The 16,308-nt window shown below is 48.4% G+C and overlaps 1 protein-coding gene across 1 annotated transcript; it reads left to right on the top strand.

Moving 5' to 3' along the window:
* Positions 1 to 10,166, top strand: ccdc3b (coiled-coil domain containing 3b). Its single transcript, XM_029152089.2, has 3 exons — positions 1 to 439; positions 2,355 to 2,529; positions 9,288 to 10,166. Exons 1-3 carry the CDS (start codon positions 84 to 86, stop codon positions 9,582 to 9,584), a joined length of 828 nt encoding a protein of 275 aa, XP_029007922.1. The 5' UTR covers positions 1 to 83; the 3' UTR covers positions 9,585 to 10,166.
* Positions 10,167 to 16,308: the final 6,142 nt, after the last annotated feature.

Genomic DNA, 16,308 nt, shown 5'->3' with positions numbered 1-16,308 from the left:
TTATTTGCTGTCCCCTGGAAGGATGTCCACTGTGTGAAACCCGCGCACCCTTCACTTGCATCCATCAGCAGCATCGCGCGACCATGTGGATTATCCTGGCGTTTGCTCTGGCGGCGTGTCCGGGCGCAGGTCTGGGGTGTCAGCTGCCCCACGACTGGAGACCGCAGACGGAGTCGTGCCGCGCCGAGCTGGCGGAGATCATAGTGTTCGCCAAGGTGCTGGCGCTGCACAGGGAGTCCTACAGCGTGCACAACTACCTGCCGTGGCAGCACGACACCGACCTGTTCTTCTCCGCTGAGATCGAGCTGCTGTGCGACCAGGCGTGGGGCAGCATGCTGGAGGTCCCCGCCGGCTCCAGGTTCAATGTGAGCGGCCTGGGCTACTTCCCCTGCTTCTCCTACAGCGTCGTCAAGAACAACAACTACTACTTCTTTTTGAGGTGAGAGGAATGGTTTAAAGCGGATGAGACGGTGCGCGAGAGGATGGCGACTGTCGACTTGAATCATTTAAAAGCATCTTAGTTTCAGAAATCCTTTGGGCTTCATGCATGAATTGCAGACAGGTGTCTCTTAAATCTTAAACTCTTAAACTGTAGTACTGAACTAGTAGCCTTTAATTTTAGGTTGGAGCAGATTCCGCAGTGTTCACGTACTGCAGTGTTTCGGTTTACCATAAAATCTGCAGATTGAACATCACCTTGTGTCCACGTCTGCTTGATTTGGCCAGAGGAACCTGGCAACTGGTCAAAAACCTCCTGTCCTGAAAAGAACCAACGACTCTGAGGACTCAATCAAGTCCTGGCCACTTAGGAAAAGTGTTGCATTGAAAAGCTCTGTGTTTTAATGTGAATGTGTCCGTTTGACGCGCTGATTCCAGGCCCGTTGTGCGCTGCTGCTCCCGCGGTGATGCATATGTCTGCGTGCGTGCAGAAACAAGGCCGTCACTCGGTGATTTCCTTCCTCCACCTTCCTCCCGTCCTGCGAGGATGCATCAGGTTGCAGATCGTGTGCTGACAAGCTGCTCAGATACTTTGTCCACATTCATTTTTAGTGAAGAGTCGTGTGCAGCGGAGCATGTTATGAATCACATGCATAGAACAAACTTACATAGACCTGATCAGACACAATTATCACTGCAGGGAACCAGTGGAGTAGGATTTGATAGACAGAAGACTCACAACCAAAGGATTTACTGTTTGTCTGTGGTTCAAATGGACATTTAATGATGCAATAACGATTTATGAGCTTTATTATCCGCTGGCTGCTCTCATTACTTTCTAATTAGATGATTCTACTTCGCTTCCAAAGTCAGTTCTGGCTAGAAAGCTAAACTCAGCGATTTACACACAGAGCAGTAGCCGGCCGCTATGAAAAATGAGGTCTTCGCTTTCCTGCCAAGACCGATACCACTGATACCACTGTGCTGTCTGTTGTTTAGCTTAGTTTAACATACAGACTGGAAACAAAGGGGGGGTCCGGATCACTTCAGAGGAAACATTATCCTCCCTCTCCTTCTCCCGTCTTCTATTCTTCTATGTTACAACTTGTTTGTTTAATGCGAGTTGCTGCTTCCCACTGCAACTCACAGGCCGAACACGACGTAACACGTCCACTAGCGATTAAAGAGATGCTGGTAGGTGTGTCATCTCCAGACAGATACGGACCAGCTTGGTGCTGGTGGCAGCTTCCGCAAAACAGAAGCCGAAGTGGAAAACATCCAGTGCGCGTCCATTTTGCTTTCATTTAAAAGCCCCGGCTACACCCCCCCCCACCCCAATCCATCATGGGAGTAGGACGACTTCTTCTGTACGCGCCCTGTAAAAACAGCATTCAGCTCTCCACACTTCTCCTGGCTGCCTGCTTACGGCGCTCACTGTGGACCTTTGACCTCCCCCCGGTTAAAGCAGAACATCAGCCCTCTTCTCGCGCATGCACAACGTGCACTCGGTCGCTGGCGGGGACAGCGCAGACGTTTGAAGTCCCTCGCGGGTCACAAGATGGAATCCAGATGTATGGAAAACGCACAAGCTGCAAGACCCCCCCCCCCCCCTTCACACGCTTCACATTGTTGGAGAAGATATGAAACATGTCTAGCAAAACTCCTTGGCTTGTACTTCACTGGCTGGAGTCATTTACGTAATGTCTGCATTTGCATAATACAGACCAGTGTCTGCATATGTAAAACATTTTAGAGGCTCTGTATTTTTACTGCTGTGATTTTTTTCTTCTGTTTTTGTTTCCCTAAAACACGAAACAGACTCTAGGAAAAGAAATATCACAAAGAGCCTGTGCTTGTGTTTATTTTTTTCACATAAACTCTGGGTGATTGGGCATCTTGGCTTCTCCGTCACACAGGATGGATGAGAACTACAACATCATCCCCCACGGGGTCAACTTCCAGGACGCCATCTTCAGCGACACCGCGGACAACCACCGCATGTTCGCCAGCCTCTTCCAGTTCTCCAACTGCACGCCCGGCACTCAGGTCCACAGCTTCTCCCCGGAGTGGGAGGCTCAGGAGGACAGCAGGGTATTTATCCATTCACACCCACCAAGACATCATAGTGGTGATACAACACTAAAGACTTCCCTAAAATATTCACACACAGCTAAAATACGCAAATCAAACCAGTGATATCATCTTGCTCATTTCACAAACTTTCCATTATATCACAAACTGGTGAAAGCATTACCCACAATGCAATTTGAACCAGAGCTCTAGTTAGAGGTGGGTGAGGTGACGACACACCAGCTCTGCTTTATCTGTATGAATAATCCTATGCATGTTTATTATTTACGGTTAAGGCATAAGAGAAGATATATCATAGGTTTTAATATTTTCCAACATTTAAAAGTCTAAACTGTAAATCAGAATAATACACAATAATAAAAATATTCATTAGTTGCTGTCTCGAAATGAAATTCATCACGAAGAAGTCTGTAACGTAAGCGCACCAGAGAGCAAGTGCAGCCAAAAAACACAATGAATATGAAAAAAAGCTTTGATTTAATGGACTGGAAAAACTGTAACTCTTCACCTGTTTGTATAGGCAGCGGTTCCTTCCAGAGGCCTCATGTGTCGCTAGAAAATCACCAACTAACCTAAAACCAGGAAAAATGAATACATCATAAAAGCAAATTGCACCTCTTTCACAGAGCTGTGCGAGTGTATGTGAAGGTCAAACTGATGGATGTCAGATGTAAAGAGCCCTTTAACTAATAACTTTCAGCTCCGGCCCACACTTCGGTGCCACGGGTTAACGGATCAAAGCTCGTTAGCGCGGGAACGCCAGGTGCCCGACACCTTTCGCTGCTTCACTGCGTGAGCGCGGCTCAGCACCCGTGCGTCGGTTTATAAATGGTTTCTAGTGACTCATCGCTGCTTTATCTCCTTTGATGAATCTAACCCTTCGGCGTAATCCCTCTGATTTAGGTCAGTCGTCCTCTCTCTGTTTCCAATCACGACTCATAAAGGCAGAACTCTGCCAGCTGCTTGGAGGGAACGTAAAGCAAGGCTTGTATTTCTATTAACAATAAACTTTTGGTTCAGGCCTGTGATTATAATCACACAGTGACATTTAGATATCAGCGCCGCTGTCTTACGTCATGCCTGTGATTGAATTTCTTCATAGCAAAATAGAGACAGACTTTGTTTTTTTCTTTTTCTGGTACCGAGCAACCGCTGTTTGAACAACAGACCTGAACTCGCAACCGATCATGACACGAGCAACGCGTAATCCAGCGTCAGCCAAAGTAAAACAGATGCTTTGCAGTCGTCTTTAGATTCACCACTAAGTAATCGGTAATAAAAGATGCCGTCTTTTCCGACTGCTTCATGTTTCCACATTAGTGCAGACACATTAGCTCCTAAACACTGCAGGGACCCGGCACGACTGAGATGTAATGCTGCTTTAAAGTTTAAACTTCAGTTTTGCATTAACCTTTGTTCTTTGTCCATGTTGCCGTTAACTTGACATTAGAGTTGACAGTTGTCAGGGTGGGACACATGGATCTGTTCTGGGAACTTGGAAGAATATCCGTGGCCTTTTCCAATGTGAAATCCTCAGCATTAAATGTTAAAACGTCCCTGTCGTAGTCACTGCTGTTACTGAGTCGGGCCTTTTGAAGCCAGACTGGTGGCATCGCTTTTATGGGGCGACCCCGGATGAAGCACAGTGCATCTGTTCACAAACTTCCACCAGGGTTAATGCAGAATCCAGTCCTTTAGGTGCCTGACCCCAGTGGCTGTATAAAGATCGAACCAAAACCAACATTTTTCTTCAGCTATGTAAGAGTCCAGTAGTAGAGTCATAAGGAAAATCCAGACCCTGTGAAAACACTTGTATAATATATTTCAAAGATGAGCCTAATGGCGTGGGCCGTGCTGACTTTGGCTTCGCTCACGTTCTCTTGTTCTGCTTTTCGTAACGTGATTGTTCAGCCCCCCTAAACTTCACCAGTTGCGTTATACAGTTTCACAACCCCAACCCCCCCCTCGGACCCCCGCGGGACGCAGAGAGCAGCGCATGGGAAACGCTCGCTGCTAACGTTACAGCCAGTAATGCGCCGAGCAGCCGGCCCGGCAGCACATTTTTAACATTTCCTCAAAACCCTCGGCGGTTGTTATCAGATGGTGGAGAATTTACATCGGGGCTCCACGCTGGTCCGCGTGGAAGCGTTAGGATCTGCAGAGGAAATCCACAGTGCGGCTCACAGGCATCTGGAGATCATTGCTTCGCTAGGAAAAGGTGGCCTTGGGATCATTGGTCATGGGTGGTGTCCAGCTGAAATGAGACTATACTGTGGGACCTCTAATTTGTGATAGACCCTACCTGGAACAACAGTGTGTGTTGACTTTGGCTTAAATGCTGTATGTTGGCAGGGATATATATATATATACACACACACACACACACACTATTCTCACCCTCCGTGGGTGGTCTCATCCACTTTCCAAGCTCGGGTCCTCTACCAGAGGCCAGGGAGCTTGAGGGTTCTGCGCAGTATCTTTGCTGTTCCTAGGACTGTACTTTTCTGGACTGAGATTTCGGATGTTTTTCCAGGGATCTGTCGTAGCCACTCCTCCAGTTTGGGGGTCACAGCCCCTAGTGCTCCGATCACCACAGGCACCACTGTGGCCTTCACCTTCCAAGCCTTCTCCAGTTCTTCTCTGAGCCATTGATATTTCTCTAGTTTCTCATGTTCCTTTTTCCTGATGTTGCCCTCGCTTGGTATTGCTACATCCACCACTACGGCTTTCCTCTGCTCTTTGTCCACCACCACAATGTCTGGTTGGTTCGCCATTACCATTCTGTCAGTCTGGATCTGGAAGTCCCACAGGATCTTGGCTCGCTCGTTCTCTACCACCTTGGGAGGTGTTTCCCACTTTGACCTTGGGGTTTCCAGTCCATACTCCGCGCAGATGTTCCTGTATACTATGCCAGCCACTTGGTTATGGCGTTCCATGTATGCTTTGCCTGCCAGCATCTTACACCCTGCAGTTATGTGCTGGACCGTCTCTGGGGCCTCTTTGCACAGTCTACACCTTGGGTCTTGTCTGGTGTGGTAGATGTGGGCCTCTATGGCTCTGGTGCTCAGGGCCTGCTCCTGTGCGGCCAGGATGAGTGCCTCTGTGCTGTCCTTCAGCCCAGCCCTTTCAAGCCATTGGTAGGATTTGTTGAGATCAGCCACTTCAGTTATGTTCCGGTGGTACATCCCGTGCAAGGGCTTGTCCTCCCATGATGGTCCCTCTTCCAGCATCTCATCCTCTGTTCTCCACTGCCTGAGACATTCACTCAGCACGTTATCTGTCGGGGCCTTATCCTTGATGTACTTATGGATCTTGGATGTTTCATCCTGGATAGTGGCTCTCACGCTCACTAGTCCTCGGCCTCCTTCCTTGCGGCTAGCGTACAGTCTCAGGGTGCTGGATTTGGGGTGGAACCCTCCATGCATGGTGAGGAGCTTTCATGTCTTAAAGATAAAGATACTTAAAGATAATTCAGGTTTGAATTAAATGCAGGGATCTCTTATCTTTTTTTATTTTTTTATTTTATTTTAATGTTTCGCTGTGTTTACGTCGTCTTTGATTTGTCAGCTTTGAAACCTAAGGGATGAGTATTGTATCACGTATGAGGAATCTGTGTCACTAAGCCAAGAGAGATTGAGCTTTAGGATGTTCTCAGATGTGTTTTGTTACTGTTATAGGGTTTTATAATGATGAGCTTTCTTAAGCACAGATACGCTGAGCGAGGCAGCGACTGACCTGAAAAATAAGATCATGGCGAGATTGAACAGGCAACCCCGAACCCCACTACAACGGCTAAGTGAAGTACCATCAGAAAGTCTCATGGAAGATGTGAATGCAGCATTGAGAGCGATCCCTACCACAACAATCACAGAAACCAATGAGCTGATATACGCTTCAGCATCAGTGATCCTAGAGATGCTTGGCTATAAGAGCAACCATGGGAGCCATGAGAAACAATACCCACCATGGAAACGAAGGTTGGAGGCAAAAATCAAGGCAGCTCGGAGGGAAGTGAGCCAAATGACAGAGGCCCAGAGAGGTGCAATGAAAAGACCAATGCCTAAGAGGTACAGTCAGATGACCATACCTGAAGCACTCGAAACTGCCAAGCAAAGGCTACAAGCCTTGGCCAGCCGCCTAAAGAGATACACCAGAGATAACGAAGCCAGACGAATAAACTGGCTGTTCGCAACACAACCTGCGAAAGTGTACTCTCAATGGCAGGGTAATAACAACAGAGCAACCCACCAAGGCTGGAAACTGAACAGTACTGGAAGGGTATATGGGAAAGGGAGGCATCACACAACAGTGATGCACAGTGCTGGTGATCTGAGGGAAGACCACAGCAACCTCCCTGAACAGAATCCAGTGACTATCACAGTGGCAGACATCCAACATAGAGTCTCAGGTATGAAAAACTGGACAGCACCTGGCCCTGACATGATCCACCCTACTGGCTAAAGAAGCTCACTGCAATCCATGAGCGCCTGGCAGCACAAATGAACCAGCTGCTAAGGGATGGGACTCACCCTGATGGCTAACTGAAGGGCGAACGATCCTGATAATGAAGGATCCCTCAAAGGGCACAGTCCCATCCAACTACCGGCCAATAACCTGTCTCTCCACAACATGGAGAGCTCATGTCAGGCATCATCGCAGCTAAGATAAGTGGGCACATGAGTCAATATATGAGCGAAGCACAGAAGGGCATTGGTAAGGATACCAGAGGAGCCAAACACCAACTCCTGGTAGACAGAACAGTCGCCCAAGACTGCAGAATGCGACACACCAACCTGTGCACAGCCTGGATCGACTACAAGAAAGCCTATGACTCAATGCCACACACATGGATCACTGAATGCTTGGAGCTGTACAACATCAACAGAACTCTAAGGGCCTTCATTGCAAACTCGATGAGGTTGTGGAGAACCACCCTTGAAGCCAATGGGAAGCACTTGCCAAGTATCCATCAAATGTGGCATATCCAAGGAGATGCACTGTCCCCACTGCTGTTCTGCATAGGTCTGAACCCCCTCAGCCAAATAATAAATAAGACTGGCTATGGATACCGACTCCGGAACGGGGCCCACCATAAGTCACCTCCTCTACATGGATGACATCAAGCTGGTACGCCAAGAGTGAGCGAGACATCGACTCGCTGATCCACACCACCAGGATCTACAGCTCGGACATCGGGATGTCATTCGGACTCGAGAAATGTGGGAGGATGGTGACAAAGAGAGGCAAGGTAACCCACACAGAAGGGGTCTCACTCCCAGAAGGAACAATAGCAAACATTGAGGACAATTACAAGTACCTTGGAATACCACAGGCAAACGGCAACCTTGAACAGGCAACAAGGAATGCGGCAACAGCCAAATACCTCCAACGAGTAAGGCAAGTCCTAAGAAGCCAGCTCAATGGCAAGAACAAATCCCGGGCAATAAACAGTTACGCTCTGCCAGTGATCAGATACCCTGCGGGAATAATAAGGTGGCCAAAGGAAGAGATACAGACCACAGATGTTAAGACATGAAAGCTCCTCACCATGCACGGAGGGTTCCACCCCAAATCCAGCACCCTGAGACTGTACGCTAGCCGCAAGGAAGGAGGCCGAGGACTAGTGAGCGTGAGAGCCACTATCCAGGATGAAACATCCAAGATCCATAAGTACATCAAGGATAAGGCCCCGACAGATGACGTGCTGAGTGAATGTCTCAGGCAGTGGAGAACAGAGGATGAGATGCTGGAAGAGGGACCATCATGGGAGGACAAGCCCTTGCACGGGATGTACCACCGGAACATAACTGAAGTGGCTGATCTCAACAAATCCTACCAATGGCTTGAAAGGGCTGGGCTGAAGGACAGCACAGAGGCACTCATCCTGGCCGCACAGGAGCAGGCCCTGAGCACCAGAGCCATAGAGGCCCACATCTACCACACCAGACAAGACCCAAGGTGTAGACTGTGCAAAGAGGCCCCAGAGACGGTCCAGCACATAACTGCAGGGTGTAAGATGCTGGCAGGCAAAGCATACATGGAACGCCATAACCAAGTGGCTGGCATAGTATACAGGAACATCTGCGCGAAGTATGGACTGGAAACCCCAAGGTCAAAGTGGGAAACACCTCCCAAGGTGGTAGAGAACGAGCGAGCCAAGATCCTGTGGGACTTCCAGATCCAGACTGACAGAATGGTAATGGCGAACCAACCAGACATTGTGGTGGTGGACAAAGAGCAGAGGAAAGCCGTAGTGATGGATGTGGCAATACCAAGCGATGGCAACATCAGGAAAAAGGAACATGAGAAACTAGAGAAATACCAAGGGCTCAGAGAAGAACTGGAGAAGGCTTGGAAGGTGAAGGCCACAGTGGTGCCTGTGGTGATCGGAGCACTAGGGGCTGTGACCCCCAAACTGGAGGAGTGGCTACGACAGATCCCTGGAAAAACATCCGAAATCTCAGTCCAGAAAAGTGCAGTCCTAGGAACAGCAAAGATACTGCGCAGAACCCTCAAGCTCCCTGGCCTCTGGTAGAGGACCCGAGCTTGGAAAGGGGATGAGACCGCCCGCGGAGGGTGAGAATAGATATATATATATATATACTGTATTTCCTTAGACTGTTCCAAAGCAAATACATATAATCTTAAAAATTGCTTCCTCTTTTTTAAGCCTCATTAGGTGGTAGTTCTCTCCTACAACAGGCAGAAGGATTGAGTGGCTGCAACCGATAAAGACCTCTTCGTGCTTCTCCTCACAGCTGCTGTGCTCCACGGTGCAGAAGGCCCTGTTTGAGGAGGAGGAGCGGGTGCGAACGCTCTCCCAGAAGGTGCGCTCCCTGGAGAAAGCCAACGGCCACCTGAGGGAGAGGGTGAAGAGCATGAAGCGCGAGCTGCGCCAAGCCCAGCGGGAGGCCGCGAGCAAAGAGCAGCGCAGCCCCAGCCTCAAGCGGCTCTACGGGCCCCAGGCCGGCCCGGCCCACCCCGACCAGGACACCGCCCAGGACCAGAAGAAGCCGCCGCTCAAGAAGGTTCCCGCCAAGAAGCTGAAGGACTGAGAGCGACACGGGGACAGTGTGTCATGATCTGTGTTTTTGTTCTTGTCATGATCTGTGTTTTTGTTCTAGTTGATTCCTTGTCTTATTTTGGTTCCAGGTTCCGTTTCCTGTTTTATTTTGGTAGCCTCCCGGTCTCTGTTTTGTGTTCTAGCTTCACTTCCGGGTTATGTCACGTCACAGCTGTTCCCGCTCCACCTGATCGTTATCCTCACCTGCACTGCATCAGTAATCACTCACCCGTGTATTTAGTCACCTCCTGTTCCCGTAGTCACTTGCCAGATTGTTAGTTGAGCGTCCCGTGTTTCTTGTGAATCCCTGAGTTGAGCGTCCCTAGTTTCCTGAGTCCCCGTGTTTCGTGTTTCTCGTGTTTTGTTCCTGCTTGCACCGTGTATCCTGCCCGACCCTGGATTATCTACCGACCGTGAGTTTTTGCCTGTTCCCTGCCTGTACTTTTACCGAGCCTTTTTTGTGTATGACCTGGACCGTCTGACCGTGCCTTTGAGAAATAAACCTTTTGTTGATTATAACCTCGCCTCCGTGCTGTGCATGTGGGTCCGCCGCCTGCCCGAGTCCCTGACAGATCTGTCAGGGACTCGGGCAGATCTGTCAGGGACAGATCTGTCAGGGACTCGGGCAGGCTCGGTAAAAGTACAGGCAGGGAACAGGCAAAAACTCACGGTCGGTAGATAATCCAGGGTCGGGCAGGATACACGGTGCAAGCAGGAACAAAACACGAGAAACACGAAACACGGGGACTCAGGAAACTAGGGACGCTCAACTCAGGGATTCACAAGAAACACGGGACGCTCAACTAACAATCTGGCAAGTGACTACGGGAACAGGAGGTGACTAAATACACGGGTGAGTGATTACTGATGCAGTGCAGGTGAGGATAACGATCAGGTGGAGCGGGAACAGCTGTGACGTGACATAACCCGGAAGTGAAGCTAGAACACAAAACAGAGACCGGGAGGCTACCAAAATAAAACAGGAAACGGAACCTGGAACCAAAATAAGACAAGGAATCAACTAGAACAAAAACACAGATCATGACAAGAACAAAAGCACAGATCATGACACAGTGCAGTGTCACTCTCTGTGCCTTCAACGCGAGTAAGCTAGTTTTAAAAAGGAACATTTCAACATTTCAAGAATTTTCACTTGCACAGTCACAGTCGTCCAAAGACATATGGTTTTATTCCCTGGGTTTTTAAAGTGTGTGTGTGTGTGTGTGTGTGTGTGTGTGTGTGTGTGTGTGTGTGTGTGTGTGAGAAGCTGTCACTTGACCTATTTTGTGTCCCCAGATGTGCTGAGCGAAGGTTTAACTGCCCCTGAGATAAAGACTTTAAAAGCTTTCACAGGAGAAAGAGATCTTCATTTAAATCCTCTTATTTCCCGCCCATTAGTCCAATACTTAGTCAGAAGCCCTGTCGCTCTCTCCTGTTTTAAACCCCCAGCGTTCGATTTAGTGGCAGCACACTCAGAACCTCCGCTGTCGGACCAGTGCATGGAAAGAGTCAAAGCATCAATCACTTGTTTCTTCTGTGCTGGACACACGATGTATCGTTTAAATATCCAAGATACGTTTCTCACCAAACTATAAAGAACCTGTGTGTAGGAAGAAGATGGACTGATCTTATACACGTCCAAAGACCCAACACGACACCTGCTCTTCACCTGCTTGACCTATTTATACCTACAACAGACTATTCATCCATTGAATTTGTTGAGTGGTTCTGCTTATTGCAACTCTCTTCAAGAAAATGTGCAGTGAATGAAAGCGTGACTTTTATATTTGAAGCAGGGTGCTGAGCGCCTACGGTACCGCAGGAGGTCCAGCCGCTGAGCCCGGCCTGACCCAGAAAAAAAAGTTTGCCATTATACTGTATTTGCTTTTCTCATTATTTAGCTTATGGCATATTCACTTGTGTAACTCTTTTTTTAAATTTTTTTTAACAAATAAATGAACTTTTACATAACTACTTTTTTTCAGTTTCAGTTGTCTCATAACTTGCTGCTACTTCTTTAAACTCCACCAGCTCAGTGAAAAGTACGACTTGCAGAACAGAATCTACATAGAGCAAACAAAGAGCAACACAAATCCCATCCAGTCCACAGACGTGCAGGATTAAAAGACGCTTTTGCGCCACTGAGTTTTCCAGACGTGTCCAATTAGCTGCAACAAAAGGCGGTTTCATGTAACAATTTCCTGATCCTGATGCGCTCAATCATCTAATATTCATAAATGTCCCAGGATCCTTTTCATCTGCAGCTGATCCGCTGTAATAAATGTGTCTGGCCGAGCAGAGGAGCAGCGTGACTGAGGGTAATGGACTTTCAGGCTTCAGCTGCGCCGTTTCCTGCTTTCCGTGTCAGTGATGGAAGTGATGGATGCCTTCTGCTGCGCTCATGTGTTTAGCGTGAGTCGGCGCAAATCAATCAGAAGGCCGCAAAGAACTGGCGCAAAAGTCAAATCGGGCCCAACATTCATATCATAGCTCTAGTCAGAAAGACCGCGGGACCAGTTCAGGTGCACAAGCATTCTTTGGAGTTTCCAGCAGAGTCGAGCCAAATTTCATCCATATGGCGCTGCCGCGTAAAACCGAGGGGAAGTTTGCGTGGGAGGAGGCGAAATAAAAATGGACACATCTCGCGCGCGCTAAACGTCACGATCGTTCCGCGGCGCAGCGTAAGTACGAGGCGGACATTTATGAGCTGGCTCGGCGCTTAACCCCGCAGACAGCGGCTCCGCGCCCGTCACGTCTCCCTTTCTTCTCCCCGTGAAGCCCCGGCATCAGGCGGCCTCGCCCGCGGCCGCCCGTCACTCTCCCGTGGCCTCGTGCCAAAGATGATATGCACGCGCCGCATGCTCGGCGCGAAGCGCTGCGCGCGCGCGCGAGCTGCGCAGCAGATGTGAGGCGACGCGGTAACTGGCCAGCGGTGGTCCCGCCCGGAGGACCCCGCTATCTGTGGACACGCTTTATTTATCTTGCCTTGTGTTACGGCTTCACATGCTGTTGTTTTCTCTGGCTGCTCCACTTTAACCTCTACTCTGTTTTTTTGGCGCCGATCGTCCCGGAGCCTCTGGAGCCAACGGTCAAACTAACCCGTCTTTCTCCTTTCGCCCCATTTCTGCCCATGTCGTGTCAAGCGGTCTGTCGACTCCGCCACGGGCACCGTCGGTACTGGGGGTAATTACTTAGGTCTGCTCGCGGAGCCAGAGTTTCCCTTTGAGAAAACAAGACCGGCGCTTTGTGTTTTTAATTAGTCGTCCCGAACAGGCCGGAGAAACACTGGGAGTCTCTGTGAGGCCGCACAAAGGTGCTTTGAGCTAAATGCTAATGCTAGTTGAGCAGTTGTGTGCGCTGGAGATCCCACTTTCCATAAATTAGGGTAATTATCTGTTGTAGCTCCTTTCTATTCGTTCTATAGTGTCCTAACAAGTATTTAGCTGCTTTTTCTTAAATTTAGTTTCTACAAATGTTCTCTCTTTGTGACATGGAGATAAATATTTGCATGTTTTCTGTAAACGCTGTGACATTTTTGTATATGATGGATGGAGCGGTTATGGGAAATCTGCCTCGCGTGCGCTAACCTGATCCAGGCGCCGTGTGATTTGTCTTAGCTTCACGTCCATGTCTGCCTGTCTGAGGAGACCTCGGCTGCTCCAGCGTGGCTGGAATCCCTGTGGATGCCTCCAGTCCCGGCCCGTAGCTGTGAGCTCCAGCCTCAAACCCCAGCGAGGGAATTGAAGCATCTTGGCAGGTCACACGGAGCAGAGTGATCTCAGTGCTTTATACTGACCTCGATAATGACCACGGCACCAGACCACATTACTTGGACTGATTTACGGTGCTGTAGTTCAATCCAGGACTTTTTTTAACTAGATCATCATCATCCATCCATTTCACCACATTTGGCTCGTTCTGTTTGTACCTCCATCCACGACCTGAGCCTTTCTCTGCGTCTTTTCTGCTCCCCCTCCCCCTTCACGCCTCATGATTCCTTTCTTTGTGTGATGAGCCCAGCGGTACAAGTGGAAGGAATTCATGTGCTTGTTGTTAACCCCACCAAGTGGTTCCTTCGCTGACGGGTTGGACTTGCAGATGTTGTGCTTTCCACTCCGGATGTTTACAGCGTTTCTGGGTAATTGCTAGGAAACTGGGGCTTGAAGACGTGAAGTCTTTGGATCGAGGACGAGTACGGGTGATGGATGTTACTACTTCTCATACATTGAGGGGTGGGGGGGGGGGGTGGGCGTATTTGATGGAGGGAGACCTGAGGAAGAGCCACAAAGTATGTCAAACTCAGCTGTAGACGTCCAAAGGTGTGGAAAAACACACGTGGCCATTTTTTTTTTCTTCAGCTGCTTTCATGCTCCGCTCCTGACAGTGTTTTATGTTTTCAAGCCGCCGGTGCCGGCCAGAGTTGGGGTAAACTGCCAGCGCAGGCCGGTATCTGATGTATTACTAACACGGGGATCAGCTTTCTGGCAATGTTTTACTCTAATTGTAGGCCGAATTTTCCCAAAAGTGGAAAATTAGTGGCTCTCCTCATGCTGCCACATACTCTCCATCCCTCTTTTTCATCCCGCTCTCCAGCCTGTTTATTATTACCAACTGCGGTTTGCACCGCCACGCAGGACTTTGAGGATCTGCAGCTTTTCATAAACTGTGGTGCTTTGGCTTCAGGAGCTGGAGAGCCGTGTGTTGATGTTCCAAGAAAGCGCCGTATTCAGCCCATGTATTAAGACCTTTGAACATCCTTTTGGATTTAAACAGATTCAGGGTTTAAGATGCGGCTTTTGAGCAAAAACACCGATTTTTTCTTCTTCTCTCCATCTTCATTGGGCTGAAATGAGTCATTCGCACTAAGTGAACTGTGCACAAACTGCACGTCACTCATCTCCAGGGCACAGAGCTGATTTCTCTGTGTAGTTTGAGTCTCCTGCCCTCTGGGACGCTGACTTACTACAACTCAGACAAGCTGGTTTCACTCAGCATGGGGCAGCAGTGGAACTGGAAAATATTTTAACATTAAGTATATTCTTTGGTCCAAAGAAAATGTTTGAGATATCAGTGATTAGCTGAACATGGGAACACACGTGTCCGTGTTTGTTTGGGATTGTGCAACCATTTGTTCAGCAGGCTTCATCCAACGCTGTGCATCATCCCGTATTGGTATTTATTGACTAGACTTGGCTTGTGACTGTGTTTGATGCTAGATTTAAATGTGGATTTGTCTCTTTCTGCTCAGGTTCCTGTTTGGGCCTAAGAGAACGCGTCAACCGCTTGTGCTTCTAGTGTGAAGAACGTTTCCGTCACGACCCCATCCTAACGCCGCATTCCATATTTGTTATTCTTCTTTGCACAATTAAACACAATTCACATTAAAGACCTCAATTACATTATGCATTTTGCAATTGCAAACATATGTGCAACACGACATGTACAGTTTGACATCATGTGAATGCAGCGTGCAACACAGAAATTGCCAGTGAACAGGAACTGGCTCCATTTCTCTGATAAACAGAGCTAATTAGTAGTAAAAACAGGTCCGGTCGAGCCTGGTCTGCTGTGATTTATATGGTTTAGTTAATCCTTGTACAAACCGTCATAATCCAGAAGTTATGCACGTAATCTCCCAAACATTTTAAATAGCGTACTACTTCTTCCTCTGGTCTCAGTGTGTTACAGGTTTATCAAAGATTTATCCTTTTGCACAGTTTACATCTGAAACAACTTCACTGACACCCGGTGAAGGACAACTCGCTCATAAACGGGCACATAAACCTCCCGAGAGTGCGGACAGATGTTAGCACAACAGACTCCTGCTGACAGATGTGAGGTGCTCGCTCCTCCAGGTCACATTTCATGTTAAAGCTTAACGCTCAGACATTAGAATAGGGCTCATACTGGCTTTTTCCTTCAGTATTATGAGCTCTGCCAATAATAAAAGCTTAGATACGTGCGACCAAATGTTCATTTTGTCCAGCCAGGACAGTCACAGCTCCTCTCGGACCCGCTTCTGTTGCCGCTATGAGTCTTTCCGTTCGCCCGCAACCCTTTTTTTGCATCACAGCAGGTTTGTCAGCAACTTACGAAATTTACCACGAAATAAATTGTTGCAGGCTTCAGAATGATCCACTTTGCTGTTGTGCATGTTAAAGGTTTAAGTTCAGATAAATCAACACTATAAAGTCCGTGTTATATGTGTGAGCATGGGCGACACGCTGGGTAAAGAATGCTGATTAAACGCTGCTGCTCCAGATGTTTCTCTTTGGTGGAAAATGAAAGCCAGGTATAAAGACATTAGCTTTTAGCTCATGTGTAGAGCCACTGCCATCTGTGGTCCCATCCCTGATTTAGTGTTTCACACATTGTGTCCTTCAGCGTTTACACTCTCCAGGATCTTAACATCTGTATTTTAGCTCCCTCTGCCTTGTGACGGATGTAGTTTCCCCTCTATTGTTCCGATTCAGCTTCATGTTCTCGGTGCGACCGCATCATTTTTACTGCCTACTGTCTCCAGGATGGGACCGACCACCAGACTCTCGCTCTCCTCCCGCTCTCCAGTCTCATCCAGTGTAATGCGCTAGCAGCCAAACCACAAACCACCATTACCCAGCATTCCTTGGAGAGGACGAGGGAGGCCTCATGTAGCAGACTATGAAATTAACATTCATCACAAACCTCGAAAGCCACAAAACTATTTCATGAGATGA

Source organism: Betta splendens, chromosome 5, assembly GCF_900634795.4.
Source record: "Betta splendens chromosome 5, fBetSpl5.4, whole genome shotgun sequence".
In the NCBI taxonomy this organism is placed as follows: Eukaryota; Metazoa; Chordata; class Actinopteri; order Anabantiformes; family Osphronemidae; genus Betta; species Betta splendens.
Note: the sequence above shows the minus strand (reverse complement) of the source record. Positions and strands in the feature narration are given on the sequence as shown.

Bases quoted from the DNA above. Each gene is read 5' to 3' on its own strand.
- ccdc3b (XM_029152089.2), top strand. From the start codon at position 84: ATGTGGATTATCCTGGCGTTTGCTCTGGCGGCGTGTCCGGGCGCAGGT. The intron at 440-2,354 runs GTGAGAGGAATG...TCCGTCACACAG, and splicing joins AACTACTACTTCTTTTTGAG to GATGGATGAGAACTACAACA. The intron at 2,530-9,287 runs GTATTTATCCAT...TTCTCCTCACAG, and splicing joins AGGCTCAGGAGGACAGCAGG to CTGCTGTGCTCCACGGTGCA.